The sequence below is a fragment of the Sciurus vulgaris genome (assembly GCF_902686455.1).
Source record: "Sciurus vulgaris genome assembly, chromosome: 4".
Classification (NCBI taxonomy): Eukaryota; Metazoa; Chordata; class Mammalia; order Rodentia; family Sciuridae; genus Sciurus; species Sciurus vulgaris.
In genome coordinates, this window is record NC_136464.1 from 11,477,843 (window position 1) to 11,495,537 (window position 17,695).

At 41.4% G+C, this 17,695-nt stretch overlaps 1 protein-coding gene across 1 annotated transcript in view; it reads right to left on the reverse strand.

Moving 5' to 3' along the window:
* Positions 1 to 16,775, reverse strand: part of INPP5F (inositol polyphosphate-5-phosphatase F) — an 86,443-nt gene extending 69,668 nt beyond the window's left edge. The window contains 2 exon segments of the mRNA XM_079137152.1: positions 16,470 to 16,512; positions 16,515 to 16,775. Of these exon segments, the coding sequence (XP_078993278.1) occupies positions 16,470 to 16,512; positions 16,515 to 16,568 (97 nt within the window). The 5' untranslated portion in view covers positions 16,569 to 16,775.
* Positions 16,776 to 17,695: the final 920 nt, after the last annotated feature.

Consider the following 17,695-nt stretch of genomic DNA (forward strand, 5'->3'; position numbering starts at 1 on the left):
TGAGTGCCTCTATGTGTTGGATTTCTCAATCAGGGTTCTTCATCTGAAGCAGAGAATGGATCACGATGATTTTGGAGGCTGTGTTCTCATTTCTCAAGGGAGAAATGCAATAATAGCATGTAACTGGTACCATTCTAGATGCGCAGGAGCATAGTAAATCATTACACACAAAGGATGCCCAAGGACAACAGGGCTTCATTCTCTTGTAGAACCCAGGTTGCAAAAGGCTGTTAGGTGCATGGTGAGAAATGTGACATCTGTGGTTGGTAGTTCAACAGCTGGAAAAGATTAGCAAAAGTGAAAAACAATATTTCTCTTCGCAGAAAGTTAAAACTGCACCTCAGTTATTACCATTTAGTTTTATTTTAGTGAATCTGATATTTGGTCTGTATTCACAGGATAGTCAATATTTAAAAGCTAGTTTAGTCCCAAATTTGTTTGAATTTTGACTACCGAATCTTAAATGTCTTCACTGTTACATTCAATGAGAGGCAAAAAGGTTGACTTCACTAGTTTTTTGGTGGTTGCTCTGCAGTGCTGGGGACTGCCCAAAGCCTCACGAACACTAGGCAAATGGTCTTCCACTGAGCTACACTCCCAGCCTAACTTCATTTTTATTGTGAGAATTATAAAAATAAGGAATTGATTTTTTTGGGGGGAGGGGTAACCAGGGATTGAACTCAGGGGCACTCAACCACTGAGTCACATCATCAGCCCTATTTTATATTTTAGAGACAGGGTCTCACTGAGTTGCTTAGCACCTTGCTTTTGCTGAGGCTGGCTCTGAACTCGAGATCCTCCCTCCTCAGCCTCCCCTGAGCCGCTGGGATTACAGGTGTGTACCACCACACCTGCCTAAGAAATTGGTTTTTTATGGTTGTTATATATTTTTTCATGTCCAATCCTGTAAACTTTATGAATTAGGTATGAGGAATTCTGTTTCACAGATGAGGAAATACACACTTAGAAAAGTAACAAGGTAAAGTCATACAAAGGATGGGGGCACGCTACAATCAAAGGCAAGGTCTACCTGACTCAGGACTATATTCCAAACCAACCTGCTAGAGTGCCACACCCAGAAACTACATGAAACTTATCAGTCAGACAAGAAAATTTAAATAACATTATAGAAATTATCACCCCACTCCTCTGCACACCACCCAGAGAAATTTATTTTGCTACATTTTAGGTCATGTAGTTTGCATGCCAACACACAATACTATAAACACAGTATTATAATGTTATAAGTAGTATTTCACAAATATAGTATATTTTCTCACTTCTTTGAAACAGTCTTCAATTGGAATTTCATGGTGTCATAACTTCCACTTAAGGAAGTATTAACCTCACTCTTGGGCATTTAAGTGATTGCAAGTTTTCCCATTACAGAAAACATTGTGATAAATAATGAATATTATATGCAGATGTTTTATTTTTCTCCTAACTCAATGCCCTTTTTGTATCTTCAGCATTTTGAACCATGTGAAATCATCAACCATTCAAAAAAATAATATTTTTAACTTTAAAAAGGAAACTAGAAAAACTATGAATATGACCTTGCCATGGTCTAATGATTAAAAATAAGCCACTGAGGGCTGAGGCTGTGGCTCAGTGGTAGAGCACTTGCCTTGCATGTGTGAGGCACTGGGTTTGATTCTCAACACCACATATAAAGAAATGAATAAAATAAAAGTCCAAAAACAACTAAAAAAAAAAAAAAAAAAAAAAAGTCACTGATAAATGTCTGAGGTCCAGAATAAAAAACAGTAAAACCCACTAAAACTGAGTTCCTGATGGAATGGTCAAGAAAAAATGTCTAGTTATAAAAATGAGAGGAGGCACTGAAGGAGGAAAAGAAAGCAGAGCCAGGCAAGGCGGCACACGCCTGTAACCCAGCAGCTGAGGGCGAGGGGTAGGTGCTGAGGCAGGAGGACAGCAAATTCAAAGCCAGCCTCAGCAATTAAGCAAGTCCCTGCTTCAACAAAACAAAACGAAAACCAGCTAGGGATGTGGCACAGTGGTTAAGCATCTCTGAGTTAAATCCCTAATACCAAAAAGAAAGAAAGAATAAAGAAAAAGCAGGCAGAGATGATGAAATTAAAAGTACAGGTGTAAAATCTAACCTTGCAATAGAAGGTGTTATTTTTTCTCCTATGCCTGAAAATGATAGACTAAATATAGAAATGGAGAAGAGAAGCAGATGAACATATCAGATGGCCCTGACACAGTAAAAATAGGAGTCAAAGTCATCTTTGTTTTATCAGGGGGAAGGACAAAAGGGTAACAGAACTCTGGAAACTTGGTATGAGGGAGTTTAGAAAGTCAATTTGTAAATAATTCTGTGTGTGCTTATATACATGTATTTAACTCAGTGTTTTCAAGAATAAGGATGTGTTAATCCATTTATGGGTCATGAAGTCAAGCATAGTAGCACATACTTGTAATCCCAGCTATTCAGGACACTGAGCGAAGAAGATAACAAGTTCAAGACCAGTGTGGGCCACCTTAATAAGGACTGTCTCAAAATAAAAAGGGTTAGGGGTATAGCCCAGTGGCAGAGCTCTTGCCTAGTATTTATAAGGCCTACCCTCCTCCACCCCAGCATCCTGGTCCTCAGGCATCCTGGACTATGCACAAGCTGGGTGTGGAATGCTGCTCCTCACCCACTTCTGCCTGCTCTGCATTCCAGCCTCGGAACAAGGGTCACTGGTCTTCCTGGACACATTCCCTCTCCACCCACCCAGTAGGGCTGACCAGGCTCTCTTGTTGGCTCCCCTGAATACAGTACAAATTTCCATCTCAGCACCTTTGTTGTTGTTTGTTTTTGTTTTAGTGTATCTAATTATTCACTTGGCTGTCTCCTTGACTGAAGAGGAACTCATTAAGAACAGGGAACTCACTGAGACCTGTTCTATGTTCAGCTTTATGTTCCCAGTGCGTGATACATAGTAGCCTCCAAAATGGATGGGTAATTATCCTATGACACAGAAAGAAGAAAACTGAAGAAAGATCATTTGTATTTATATAACCAGGTTGAAAGTATTTACTATTTAAAGTAGCAAAAGTTAAACTCATTTAGTCTATTTCAGATAAGGGACATTGAGGCTGGTAGAGATAAAGTGACCACCCTACACACTACCCTGCTTGTTATCCTCAGAACACAATGTTCCACTCTCAGTTCAGGATTACTCTTCCTAACACATCCCTAACACTGTCAGTTTCCCTAGCAAATATTCTCTGGTGTTATATGCTCATATTTGCATGGGGCCTTCAAACTCACCATCATCATTCCAGATGCCTGTGCCAGAACCTAGGGGACACCCAAAATGACTTTTTTTTCTTTTTGGTACTAGAGATTGACCCAGGGCATTATATCACTGAGCTACATTCCCACATCCTTTTAATTTTAGACAGACTCTATGTTGCTGAGGGTTCAACTAAATTGTTGAGGTTGGTCTCAAACTTGCAATCCTCCTGCCTCAGCCTCTCCAGTCTGAGATTACTGGCATGGGACACTACACCCTGCTCAAAATGCCTTTCTTGTTCACCAAGTCCTCCTGATTCTATTTCCTCAATATCTGATGAATATTATACTTCTCCCCACCCCTAATACCACTGTCCCAGTTCAGGGACATAACCTTCACCCTGTGGATCAAAAAAGTTATTGTTGGCCTTCAACAGACTGCTTGACACACAAATACTTATTGAATGCAAGGGGAACTCAACATTTTGGTACTGCTAAACCTGGAGGCATAGAGTAAAGAGCCGTAAGAATGAAGCTGAAAATAAAGTAACCAACTCAAGAAGACAGAAGTTGTTTCCTACAGGAAGGTCAGATCTACACTTAAGATAGAATGCCAAGACAAGTGTGAACAGGAAGGATACGAGAGGGCAGGTTTGAATCCAGATGACCGGTAAGTATGGGCAGTGTGGCCTGGGGCTGACTCTAGAATTGAAAAGCTGGACAGAATCAGATGTTCTGACATGACATGGACACAGACTATGTTTATGTATTGGGCAAAGAATTCTAGCTCCACTTCAATCTCTAAACCCCTCTTAACTTCAGTTTCCTCTTTTGTAAATGGGAAATCAATTTAATTTATAGGGTTTTCATGAGGATTAAATGAACTATTAGAAATACCTGGCAAAATGTCTGTCACATTATAAATATCAATAACTCTCAGCTCAAGTTGTGATATGTGTATATTATTTTAAAACTCAGAAGGGAGGTTTGGTGTATCTTGCTGCACCAAACTTCATCTTGCTGAACTCCCATGACTTCCTTTCTGGCACACTGCCTGGCACACAACAGACACTTCAAAATTTGTCTATGTGCACGCATCTATAGATGATTTTAATCTGCTCCTCTTCACTAAGGAAATAAAACAAGTTGGCATTACAAGAATCTGTATAGAGGACATATGTAGATATTAGTCTAGACATGTACAGAAACTAAACTTAATAGCAGACACCCTGTTCGCAAAATTAATGGTTATTCGGGGGACAAAAGGCTTTGGAATGGAAGTGACCAATGTGCAAATACCCTCCTTCCACAAACAAAAAGTAACTGAACTACTCCAAAAAATGTATTGTTTTCTAACCTTTCCCTCAGCAGATATATGCTAATATAGTATATAAATTCAAAAGGGAAATATTTTAAAATTCACAGTTTTAAAACTTAAGATTATCAAAGTTATCTAGTTAGAAGTAGAGTTGCTTACAAATTACAAAAGTACAATGTTTTAGAAAAATGCCAAATTATAATTAGTGAAATAATAAAGCAGCATACACCAAAGTCCTAAATACTTGTAATAAGCCTAATTGTTGACTCATTAGTCAACATTTCCACTCTTCAGATCTATTTGGCAGCACACAATTTCTATTTTCATATGCTCTCCTCTTCCTGGTACATAAAAAACAAGTGATTAAGTACTACTGTGTGCCTGCAGAGAGCATGAGTCATTCATTCCAGATCCAGAGTGAAGGCATTCCCTCAACCCAAGAACAAGCTTGGGTTTTTACACAGCTAAAATTTACAGACAGTTTCACCTGTGTCTTTAAAAAAAAAAAAAGTGCCAGCGTATTGCGTAAGTAATCAGACCCAAGTTCATTTCCTGCTGAAGACAAAGGATATGCTCTGAAAAGACAAATGTCAATACCAAAGTCAAACAGATGAAAGAGGTTTCAGAATGAGGACTTGAAAATTCCAATTGTTAGTTCATCCATGTTGTAATTCTCAGAATTTAATTAATCTGGAAAACAGGTTAAGAATAATTTTATTCAGGGTGCCATCTTACAAAGTTTAAACACATTTCCTTGAACTCTCTAATGATAATTATCTCTCCAGCAAGCTAAAGAACTAGTTCAATTTAGAAATTCTAGCAGCTGGTGATGTCCCAGTGTGAAACTTACCTCAATGATTGTCAATCTGGGCTGTTTATTATCATCTAGGAGTTTTAAAATACTGATGCCCTGATCTTCTCAGAGATTGGTTAGGGTTAAGACCCTAACACAAATATTTTATTTTTTCATCTCCCCTATGTGATTCTAATTTATATCCAGCTTGAGAATCACTGGTTTAAGTGATTAGAGGTCGCTGGGAAAAACTACTGTATCTGTAGTTTTATCCCATCTGATTCAAAGATGATCACAGCATGTATTACACAAAAGTTTAAAGTTGTGGGCTGGGGAGATAGCTCAATCGGTAGAGTGCTTGCCTTGCAAGCACATAGGCCTGGATTCAATCCCCAGCACCGCAAAAAAAAAAAAAAAAGTTTAAAGTTGTACAGTATCATAAAACTGCACAAGGATCTAATAATACAAGTTGGCATTAAACTGGTCTAAGCTACCAGAAGGAAATACACTTCAAAAAATAACTCCCAGAATACTTAAAAAGATGAGGGAGCCAGGCATGGTGGTGCATGCCTATAATTCCAGTGACTTGGAAGGTGCGGCAGGAGGACCTCAAGTTGAAAGCCAGTCTCAGCAACTTAGCAAGACCCTGCCTCAAATAAAACTAAATTAAAGGGCTGGGATGTGGCTAGTGGTTAAGTAACACTGGGTTCAATCCCTCGTACCCAAAAAAAAAAAAAAAAAAAAAATGTGGGATACCACCTAGGAAAGGAAACTCCTCAATAATTTCTAGACTTTATATTAAGACAGGGATCTAATTACAGTGTAGCAAGAGAGTCACAAAAGTTTTGATTATCCTGAAGGAAAATAGAAATTGCTTTTTAAACTACAATATCCAAACACAAAACTATAATGATTTTCTCCATAATACATTAAAGTCCTATTTGTCACATATCAAGAAAACCACCAATGCAACTCAAAAAAGAACAGAAGATAACTAAGAATTTTATGAAAGGTTAGACAATGTAATTAGGATTTTTATGGGTATGGACTGAAGGAAATGTATAAAATTATGAAAGGTATGGACTTTACAGTATATTCATAATACGAGAATAGGAGATAAACACATTTAAAAGAATAAAACATGGAAGTATGGCTTAAATTACAACTTTTAAAAGTCATTACCTTAAGAACCCTGGATAATAAATTCATAATACATCACGCCGACAGGCACAGTGGCACCCACCTGTCTGTCATCCCAGCAGCTCAGGAGGCTGAGGCAGGAGGATAACAAGTTCAAGGAATTCCTTAGCAATTCAATGAGACCCTGTCTCAAAGTGAAAATGAAAAGGGCTGGGGGTGTAGCTCAGTAGAAGAGTGCCCCTGGGTTCAACCCCCAGGACAAAAAAAAAAAAAGAAAAAAGAAAAAGAAAAAGAAATGCAACATATGCCATCACCCAAGAAACATAGCAATGTATAGGGATATACCTACACCTCACCTTTTGCTCTCCCAAAAACTTACTTCATTATCACTTTCAGAAACAGGATTCAGAGAGCTAAATCAAAAGCACAGACAAGCTAAGTATTGGTGTTTCCCCCCCTCACTTTAGAGTTATTAACAGAAATGCATAACATTAGCACTTGCATCATGAAGTAGATGTACCCTTTCTTCCAGTTGATGTTTAAATAATTGCATAGCTTATCCTAAAAATTTTGTTCAAAACTCATTTACTCTCCTGCATGTACAATTACTTGTACAGTCATTCTGCCACCATAGGTTCTCACCAATAAAGTTCTGCCTTCAAATCCACCGTCAGGTCAGGTCTAGGATTTGCCACTTTACTTGGCCTCAAGTGAACTGCTTCCAGATCAACAAGGATCATAGTAGAGAGTGGAGAGGAAGGGAAAAAAAAACATACTATATCTTTATTCAGTGCAGTAAGGTACTAGTCATTCTTTTTTTTTTTCCCCCAAACAAAATGTTATTTCTGGTAAGACAAAAGAAAGGTTCATAGAAGTCCAGGGCTTTTCACTTTTATGGACTGATTTAATCACAGACTACTGCTAGAAGGCACTCTGGAGTCTAATCAAGGAACACTTTTCTTCCCCATTTTATTAGGAAGGAAATCAATTTTCACCATTTGGAAAAAAACACTAAGATCTCAAACCTCAAGACCCAGCTCAAGCTGAGATGGTGGTGCATGCTTGTAATCCTAGGGATTCAAAAAGCTGAAGCAGGAGGAATCTCAAGTTCCCAGGCAGCTTCAACAATTTAGTAAGACCCTCAGAAACTTAGTGACGCTATCCTCAAAATAAAAGGGACTGGGGAGCTGGGGTTGTAGCTCAGTGGTAGAGCACATGTGCCTAGCACATGTGAGGCACTGGGTTTGATCCTCAGCATCACATAAAAATTAATTAATCAAAGGTATTGTGTCCATCTACAACTTAAAAAAATTTTAACTAAAAATAAATAAAAATTGAAAAGACTAAGGATGCAGCTCAGTGGTAAAATGCCCCTGGATTCAAGTCCCAGAACCAAAAAAAGACTCAACTCAAATCTCCCACAGAAATCTGTCTGCTAAGACTCTGCGCCATATCTGTCTCTCTATAATCCTGTATATCTCCTTCAATGGACCACACCTACAGTGACAAAAGTGTCTTATCCATCTTTTCACTTCAGCAAGTGCCTACTCCAATCAATGTTTGCTGAAAGAATAAACGACTTCACAGAATTTCAGACTTAATGTAATTTGGAAGAAGAACGAAATCTATTACTTAAATTAGACTGCAGGAAGGGTGGGGGATGCTATTTCTTCAAGAAAAGGGCATACCTGAGGTCAGGGGTGGTGGCACATACCTAAAATCCCAGATACTTGGGAAGCTGAGGCAGGAGGATCACAAGTTCAAGGCCAGCCTGGGCAATTTGGCAAGACCCTGACACATTTTTTTTTAAAATGGAGCTGAGGATGAAGCTCTATGATAGAGCATCCCTGGAGTCAATCCCCAATACAAGAAAGGAAAGAAAAGGAAATGGAAAAGGGAAAGGAAAGGAAAGGAAGAAAGAAAGAAAAAGAAAAAGGGAATATTTGAAAGGTGCAAAGGGAAATAAATACCACCACAGCTAGAAATGAATCCTGGAAAGAACACTAGCAAGTCATTACTCTGCTATATATACTTTTTGGTCTGCCCACCATGGCTGTCCCTGGAGAGTGAGAGATAGATACCTTAAGCCTGGAAATATGAAGAAGATGTTTTAAAAAACATAAAAGCAACATTTAATGATACTGTACATCAGTAATAGTATAACCACAAACTACTAAAATCAAAAGTACTGTGGAATTTTAAAAAATTTCCTAACATTTCAGTTAGATGTTATAAAAATGTCTCAAATTATACATATTGATATTGCAGAAACTATGAAATTTGAAGTTCAGCGTAACTTAAAAACTGTTTAAAAGAGAAAAAAAGCAAGTTGCTTTGTTTTTGTTTCTACTGAGCCCAGGAGCACTCTGTGTTGCTCAGCCACATTCCCTAGCCCTTTTTATTTTGAGACAGGTTCCCCCTAAACTTCTGAGGCTAGCCTCAAAACTTGCAATCCTGTTGCCTCAGCCTCCTGAGTCGCTGGGAATGCAGGTGTGTACCACTGTGCCCAGCTAAAAGAGTACGCTAGTCATAAAGAAAGTGTCCTTTAAAATATCCACTATCAACTTAAAGAGATGTACAGATAAATCTGAAAGGTGAAATTAAAATGAAGTAATTTGAAAGAAAAAAAACACAAGGAATACTGATCCAAAATTTACCTGTATTTCACTCAACCATTTTTTACCAAAGAAAGCATGAACAAGCCTGTCATGGTAACACATGCTTGTAATACCAGTGATTTGGGGGGGTTTAAGGCATGAAAGCCAGGTTTGAGGCCAGCCTTGGCAACTTAGTGAGACTTTGTCTCAAAATAAATTAAAAGGGGCTGGGGGTGTGGTTTAGTGGTAGAGGACCTCTGGGTTGGCAGGGACAGGGAAAGGGAAGGGAAAGGGAAGGGGGAGGGGATAATATTTTGTGAATGGAAGCACTTCCCTTGGGGGTCTTACAGCATCCATAAAATGAGTCATCCTAACAGAATATGGATTTATTTAAGACACCATTAGTATTGGTTGAGTACTCTAATATCAAATGTTCAGTGTTTATCCTCACTTTAAAAATTTTATACATTATTAATGTATTAGTCAGAACTATTGATAACCCTCATTTTTCCCCTATTTTGTTAAACATACTGATTCAAATGTTCCTTTCAGCTCATTTATGGCCAGTTGACACATAATGATTATGACTGAGATCAGCTAACAAACAATTATTTGTTAGAGGCTCTGTGACACTGCTGTTACCTCTCAGAATTATATTTACAAGTCTAGATTTTAAAAGGTTAGTGCTTTAAAACATTTGAACAGAAATATTAGTTTGCAGAGAGACACAAAGAGAGACAGTAACACAGCTTGTAAAGATCTAACACATTTAAATCCCCATAAAACCATGCCAAAATGAGGTTAGACTATGATTCTGAAAACGCACTGAATCAATAGCACGGTTGGACTGGTTTGATTTTCCAATAGTCTAGCACCTATATACAAATACATTAGCCCATTCCATCATATATCACAAAGACTAAAATTGTCAACAGCAATCTTTTGGCATAAGGGCCAGTGTGTGGGTGGGGGCGGGGGCGTTATGGAATAAAGATGTCTATGTGTCCCATTTATTTTCATTCAAAAAGATTTACTGAATTCTACAGGCTTAAGAAGTATATTTCTCCCAGACCTGAATAAAATGGCAATGAGAAATTAAAAGAGTTGTTTGTCTTTTTTAAGGTGGCACAAGAGGCAGTGTTCTAGTCTTCTGGGTTTTTTTTTGTTGTTTTGTTTTTTTAATTTTTTTAGTTGTAGGTGGACACAACACCTTTATTTTATTTATTTTTATGTGGTGCTGAGGATTGAACCCAGTGCCTCACACATGCTAGGCAAGCACTCTACCACTGAGCCACGACTCCAGCCCTGTCTTTTGTTCTTACAGTCACCATTTAGTGCTCCCAATATGCCCTTCGTTGCTCAAACCATATAGGATAGATCAGGAACTATAATTATTTCTTCATTCAATACAAATTTTTCAGAAGACCTGCTGAGAACCAGGTACTACAGACCCACTGATGAGCGTCCTTCTCTTTCTCCACATTGGGGCTGTTCTAGGGTGGGCAGGTGGAACAAAGGAGACCCCTGCTGCTGGGCATCATGGAGCAGCACCAAAGCAGCCAGATTCCCAAAAAGACCCCAGTATCAGAGCACCTTGAGTTTCTGGCACCTATAGGTTCTACCCTACAAGGGTTTGATGATACTCTCCTCTAAAGCCAGTTTTGGTAGGGCCTGGCCAGACAAGTAACTAGGAATCAAGAATTCTATAAAGGTCCCTCCCATCTTGAAGGTGCTCACCTTAATGGTTTTTTCTCCTCCATTCTATCTCTGCTTTGCATGCACTGAAAGGTTGCCCCTGAAATTAGATCTAGGACTCTTGCAAAGCTAGACTGAGAAAGGCTTCAGGTTGCTTATCACTGGAAGAAAACTGTTCACATCCACTACGTATCAATGTTTCTGCTCAAAGATCTACCCTACATCTATGCTCTTCCAAACTGCAGATGTTCTAAAAACTTGAGAAACCTGATAAATTGACCTGAGCTGGAAAACCTACTAGCCAATCTATTACATAACAACATTCCTTGTAACTATATAAACTAATTTTGCAAGAAAGGAGGCAGGGCAGGCCTAGGATCAGAGAACTGGTAGTCCCATTGTCAGCCTTTTCATCCCATATGATCCATTCTTCACTGTGCTAGCTTTGACATTTGGGGGGCTATTTATATATAGATGTCTATATAGGGTACTATAATAGTTATGATAACTAAAGATACATTTCAGCTATTAGCCATTAAAATATAAATCCCACAATCTTGTAATCCAGGAGGTAGAAAGGTTTATAAACCATATTTGTAAATTGTGAGGAAAATCTGGCTTTGGAGTCATACACTGGGTTAGAAGCCTGGTTCTTCCCTCTTAATTCTGAGAAACTAAACAAATTACTTCTTTGTGCCTCAGTTTATTCATCTATAAAATGAGACTAACAAGGAAACCTTCCTGAGTTTTACTGTAGTACTGAAATAATACATATAAAGGATTCAGAAAAATACTTCACGAATAAAAGCTGTTTTATAGCTAATAATTCAGATTAGCTGGGTTGACAATGTAAATAATAAAATACATACAAAAACATTCATCTGTAAAACCTGATTACAAAAATTGCCAGTCACCGTAGAAAGTCACCCTTAGTCAACTCTCAGAAAAGGGGGAAGGGAAGACAATTTTGCAAAGATGACTTTTTTCTGTCTTCAAATAAAAAAATGCACAGCAAGGCATGATATTACGTGCCTATAATTCCAGTTACTCAGGAGGCTGAGGCAGGAGGATTGCAAGTTCCAGACCAGTCTGGGCAACTTAAGGAGACAGTCTTAAAATAAAATAAAAAACAATCCCTACTACCACATACACAGACACACATGCACACATGAGTACATACATATAATAAGTGCATGCATGAAAAAATGTACATACTTACTTAACTGCTAGCCTTAAAATACGGGGTAAAAAGTAGTAAGGAATATAAAATTGCTAAGTCTTCCAAGAAACTGAAGACCAAAGACTTTGGTTATTCAGTAATAACAAAATGATTAGAAAAAAATTTTAATGTATTTAATAATTAATTTCTCAACTAAAATGTCCTATTACATTTTGCCATGGTAATTTTCAATTTTAGCAAGCAATTTTTTAAAAAGGTAAAGATAAAAAACTTTAAAAGTAAAACCAATTACACAAAACTCTAAATATTAAACTGAATTTCATAACATTCCTCAGAGATAAATATGGATTTCAACTCCATAACTGTAATTTCTTTCTTTTCCTTGCAATGGAACCCCAGAGCCTCACACATGCTAGGCAAGTGCTCTGTCACTGAGCCACAGCCCACTTCTTTTTTTTAAATTCTGAGACAGGGTCTCACCAAGTTGCCCAGGTTGGCCTGGAAATCCCAATCCTCCTGCCTCAGCTTCCTGAATAACTGGAATTAAAGGTGTGTGCTGGCCTATAACCACAATTTATTATTCAAAGTTAACTTCAAATGACACAGAAAACAATACTTTCATTATCAAAACTTAACTAAGAAGAGAAGGAAAACATTTTTATTTTTGTGAATTCTGATAGCTAGTAAACCCCCTCCCTGCCAAAAAAAAAAAAAAAAGAAAAGAATGTCTACTGGTATTCATCATTTAGAGTATCACATTTCTATATATAGTTCATATGCTCATGAATGTTGTGTGTATGACAGATGCTTTGAGATCTTTTCATGGTCACTCGGTCTCAGAATAGAATAAGGCAACACAGAGCAGTAAATTATATAACACTGCCATATCAGACAAAGCACAAGGGCTAGTAGAAGCAATTTTAAGACTAAAGAGATAAGATTATATCACCATTCCCCAAAAGTGGATTGTGTTATATTCATTTTTTAAGTCTTTAAATTACATTTCTTATTCTCAGGCATTAAACTCTACTCTCAGGAAACCACTGAATGTGCACACAGCACTGTGTCCTTTTCCTGGGAGAAATTAAAACAACTTCAATATTTTTCCTTTGCTGGTTATTACCCTACAATAGACATAAACATCTATCAAAAAGCCGTGCTATGCCTAAAAGCAGACTACTCCTTAGCCTTAAAAAATTTTTTGAAATATCAGAAAAATAACAATACTCAGTTGTTTAGCTAGAAAAAAAAAAAAAAAGACCTTTAACAGCATTAAAAAGGAAAATAGGAGCACCACCAAAAAAAAGAAAGAAAGAAAAGAAAAAAATTTTTTAAAACAATGCTATAGCAGTCAAGAAAAAAAATAAACAGAAGTACTCCTTTCTTCCTATTTCCTCATCCAGCTGGACAGAGATTTTTCCACCCCAATTAAAAAGATACTCAAAACAGCCTAAAATTAGTAAGAAGCAAAACATAGCATCTTCTTTTTAAGGCAAAAATTTAACTCAGAGAAAACTGGAACTTAAGTTTTATTCAGCTCAACCAAAAACACCTTCTGTGTTTTAAGCATTCTAAAGCCTACTTTATGTGAGTAAAGTAGTCCTTACCCTGGGGAATACACTGTCTACTGGGACAAACTACCACTAGTCGAGATGGCATATGCCTATAATATCAACTACTGGGGGGAGCTAAGGCAGGAGGATCACGATTTCAAGGCCAGTCTGGACAACTTATCAAGACTCTCTCAAAATAAAGGGTTGGGGACTTAGCTCAGTGATACAGCGTTTGCCTAACGTGCAAGCCCTAGTACTGAGGGCTGTAAACTATTATTACATGGTATAGTAAGGAAGGGCAATTATGGAAGTGTGCATTAAGTACACAAGTACCTGGAAACACAATAAAGGTGGCCAATAACTCTGCCCCAGTCATGAGGGTTAGGTGAGCACAAGGTGGGGATGGCTCTGGAGTTGGGTCTTACACAAAGAGCTAGGCAGAAAAAGAGGTTGAGAGTAACAAACATTCCAGGCTGAATGTCATTTTAACATTAAATATCATCAATACTTATTCTTCTGAAGTCTCTAGGAAAAAGAAAACTCCTGTTTCAGCTATTCAAAAGGTACATGTAAAAAAAAATCACAATGTCTACAAGCTTTTTTTGGTTTTATAATGCTGCTGTGTGATAAAGAAAAGGGCTTGGTCAGTAACCTATTAAGTTGAATAACTAATAGGAAACAACAAAAATTGTAAATGCTGTCCCTACAACAATAGCAAAACTGGTCATAAAAGTTGGGGGGGTCCAATAAAAAGAATTTTAAACAATTCCATATATAGCATTTAATCAATTAAATACCATTATTAAATAACCATACTTAGAAAGGATATTGAGTACTAAGCAAAATAAATTTTTTGGTAGAGTGCAGGGATTCTTCACTCACTGGGAACATCCAAAGATCAAAACAGTTTATTACTTCCAAAACATAATGGCCTCTTCCTTCCTATAGGTTTCTGCTGTATTGTAGTCTGTGGTCCCCTACATTCTAAAATGTTAGATAACTACAAACTACCAGCTGTTTTAATCATTAAACAAGTTTTAAATTTGCATTCTGATATGGACTCTGGATAAAGAGTAATCCAAACACAAGACTTAATCCAAATTTAGGTCCCGGTGATCCCTTATGGTTGAGAAAAGTAAGATGCAGAAAAGCTGGTCCTGTCCAAAGAGTTCATGATGATAACTTCCATCCAGCTCTAAGAGTCCAAGTTCTTTGACTCCAAGAAGTTGGCTTTTTTGAAAACCTGGAATTTTACCCAAATTTGGAGGGGGAGGGAAGCCAGGTTAATGATCAAATCTGGAAAAAGAGAAAATGACAGAAGACTGGGCAAATTATCTATCTATAAATTATCTATCTTGTCTGTGCCAAGATCATCGAGAACCTTATATAGATGCAGAAGTTTCTCCTCCATTCTGAAAAGAGGAAATAAAATATAACAGCAAGAAAAATACAGGCAGAGTGTAGAAAAGAAAAAGTGTTATGACAGAACGGGAACTGCTCTGTTATCAAGTATCCCAACTGGTCTCTTAGGCACACTGCTCCTCACCTGAGAAAGAGGATTCCGCCACCTGCGCAAAAAGGTTGCTGTGGAGATTGGGAAAAATATATTAAAGGGTATGTCCTTGGAAACTAAATGGTGATAAGCTGATCTGAAAAGTTCAGTTGAACCTTTAATACTTCTCAATTTATACCAAGAAAATCTTCTGTCTAGACGCATGTACAAGAATTACAAGTCATGCGTCAAATGTTTTTGGCTCTTTCTTTAAAGAACTCTATACGCTCACTTTTCCTAAAGTGAAACAGATCGTGAGTTGTTAAGAGAAAGGACTGGCGGGGCGCGGTGGTGCAGGCCTGTAATCCTAGCGGCTCAGGAGGCTGAGGCAGGAGGATCACAAGTTCAAAGTCAGCCTCAGCAAAAGGCAGGTGCTAAGCAACTCAGTGAGACGCTGTCTCTAAATAAAATACAAAATAGGGCTGGGGATGTGGCTCGGTGATGGAGTTCCCTGAGTTCAATCCCCGGGAGGGAGGGAGAGGTAGGGAGAGAGAGGGGGGGAAGAGAGGGAGAGAGGGAGAGAGGGAGAGAGGGAGAGAGGGAGAGGAGAGAGAGAGAGAGAGAGAGAGAGAGGAGAGAGGAGGAGAGAGAGAGAGAGAGGAGAGAGAAGAGAAGAGAGAGAGGATGAGAAGAGAGAGAGGAGAGAGAGAAGGAGAGAGAGAAAGAGAAGAGGAGAAGAGAGAGGAGAGAGAGATAGAGAGAGAGAGATAGAGGAGAGGAGAGAGAGAGAGAGAGAGATAGAGAGACGTGCAGAGAGAGACAGAGAATGGCAGCAGGAGGGGCCACCTGGTCCCCTCGGGAGGACACCCGACTGTAGGCTCTCTGAGGTCAGGGGCGGCGTTGGCCCGTCTGCAAACTTTGCTCAGCAAACGGAGGGCTGTAGCCCTGGGCTCCTCTAAGGGCCTAGGACACCCAACCACGGGCCACAGAAGCTCGTGCGCACCCGAATTCTTCAACGCGAACCGTAACACTAAAATCGAGGTTACAGGTGCCTCCAACCCAGCGCCTACCAGGTAGCCCACCCGTCCAAGCCGTCACTTCAGTAATAAGCCACTAGGGACACGTGGACGGCAACAGAAGGGTTCCATGGAACCGAGTGGAACTGGAACCCAGAACCTCCGGGCGGAGGGCGGCTGGAGCAGGACCTCCAGGGAGGCCCGAGGGCTCCGCGCGCGGCCGGGGCTGTCGGCCGGGCGGGGACCCCGGCCCTTGCCCAGGCCCGACGGCGCGGGACGCGCGCGGGGCGAGGGTCGCTGGCCCTTCTCCTCCGCAGAGGCAGGGCCGCGGGCGCCGCCACCTCGCCCGCCCGCGGGCGGCGGCCCTCTCGGAGCGGCCCCGGCCGCGCCCCCTCCGCTCCCGCCCGGCCCAGGGCGCCCAGCCCGCGCCGCGCGCCTCACCCGGTCGGAGCTGGAGGCCGCCGTCGCGGCGGCTGCACCACAGACCGCGCGCTCGCCCTGCTGCAGGATGTAGTGGTCCTTGGCTTGGAAGAGCTCCATGCCGGCCCCGCGCGCCCAGGGAGGCGGCGGCCCCGGCGGCGGCCCGCGGGGGGCGCCCGGGGCGTCCTCGTCAGTGCGACCGCCAGAGCCCGCGCCTCAGGGAGTGGCCGAGGGCCGGCAGAGCCGAGCAGCTGGCCGGAGGGGCGCCCCCCGGTGCCCGACCCGCCCGAGGAGAACGCGCCCCGGCGGCGGCTTGGCCGAGGAGGGCCTCTCCCCCGGCGCCCTCCCCCTTCCCGGGCTCCTCCCCGCGCCTCCCCGCGCCTCCCCACCCCCCTGCTCCCGCCCTCCCCGGGAGCCTCCCCCGACCCGCCGGCTCCACCCCTTCCCTGGCTCCTCCCCCGACGTCTCGCAGGCCCCGCCCTTGGCCCCGCCTCGACTCTCCGGCTCCGCCTCCTCCCTTGGTCTCTTCCCGCCGCGTTTGTCCTTTCCGCTCTCGCTGCGGGTTCGCTTTGCTTTGTCCGGAGACTCCCGGGTTTCGGCCACCAGCTCCTCCCCACGGGCTCTTTCTCCTCCCTCGTCTGTGGCTCCGGCGCCTCGGCTCCTACCCTGGCCCTTCCCTCGGCGGCCTCGGGCGGACCCTATGAGCCTGTCTGAGTCGGGCTAGACTGGCTGCCCGCCCTCCCCCGCGCGGCCTTCGGGGCAGAGGCCCACTCACTGTCCCATCTTCCCATGCCTCGGGTTATTCGTTCCTTCTTTTAGCCTCTTAAAGAGCCGGGCCGAGTCCCTGAGTCCCCCTCCTCCCCGGGGCACCCTCCCTTGAGAGCCCGAGCGCCCGCAGAGACCGAGCCTAGCGAGAGCAAGCCAGAGTGTGACCCAAGGGGCTGGCTAGAGGGCTCGGTCCCCAGCCTGCGTGTCCGCTGAGCACAGGCGTCTTCAGTTTGGGCAATTCCTGTTAGAAACTTGTGACGTTTGACAACAGCAGGCGTTCAGTAAGTGCACATCAACGAGAAGGATGAAACAACAGAAAATACAAGTGTTAGGAGCACAGGGTTAAATGGTGAGAAAGTACAGGAGACCATTGTGTCCGATTTAAGCAGGATGAGTCTGAGGACATTTCATGCAGGGAGTCAATTAATGAAGTGGAAGGCATGTAGTTTGGCAAGGGTAAGATGGCCAGGTAGTACCTT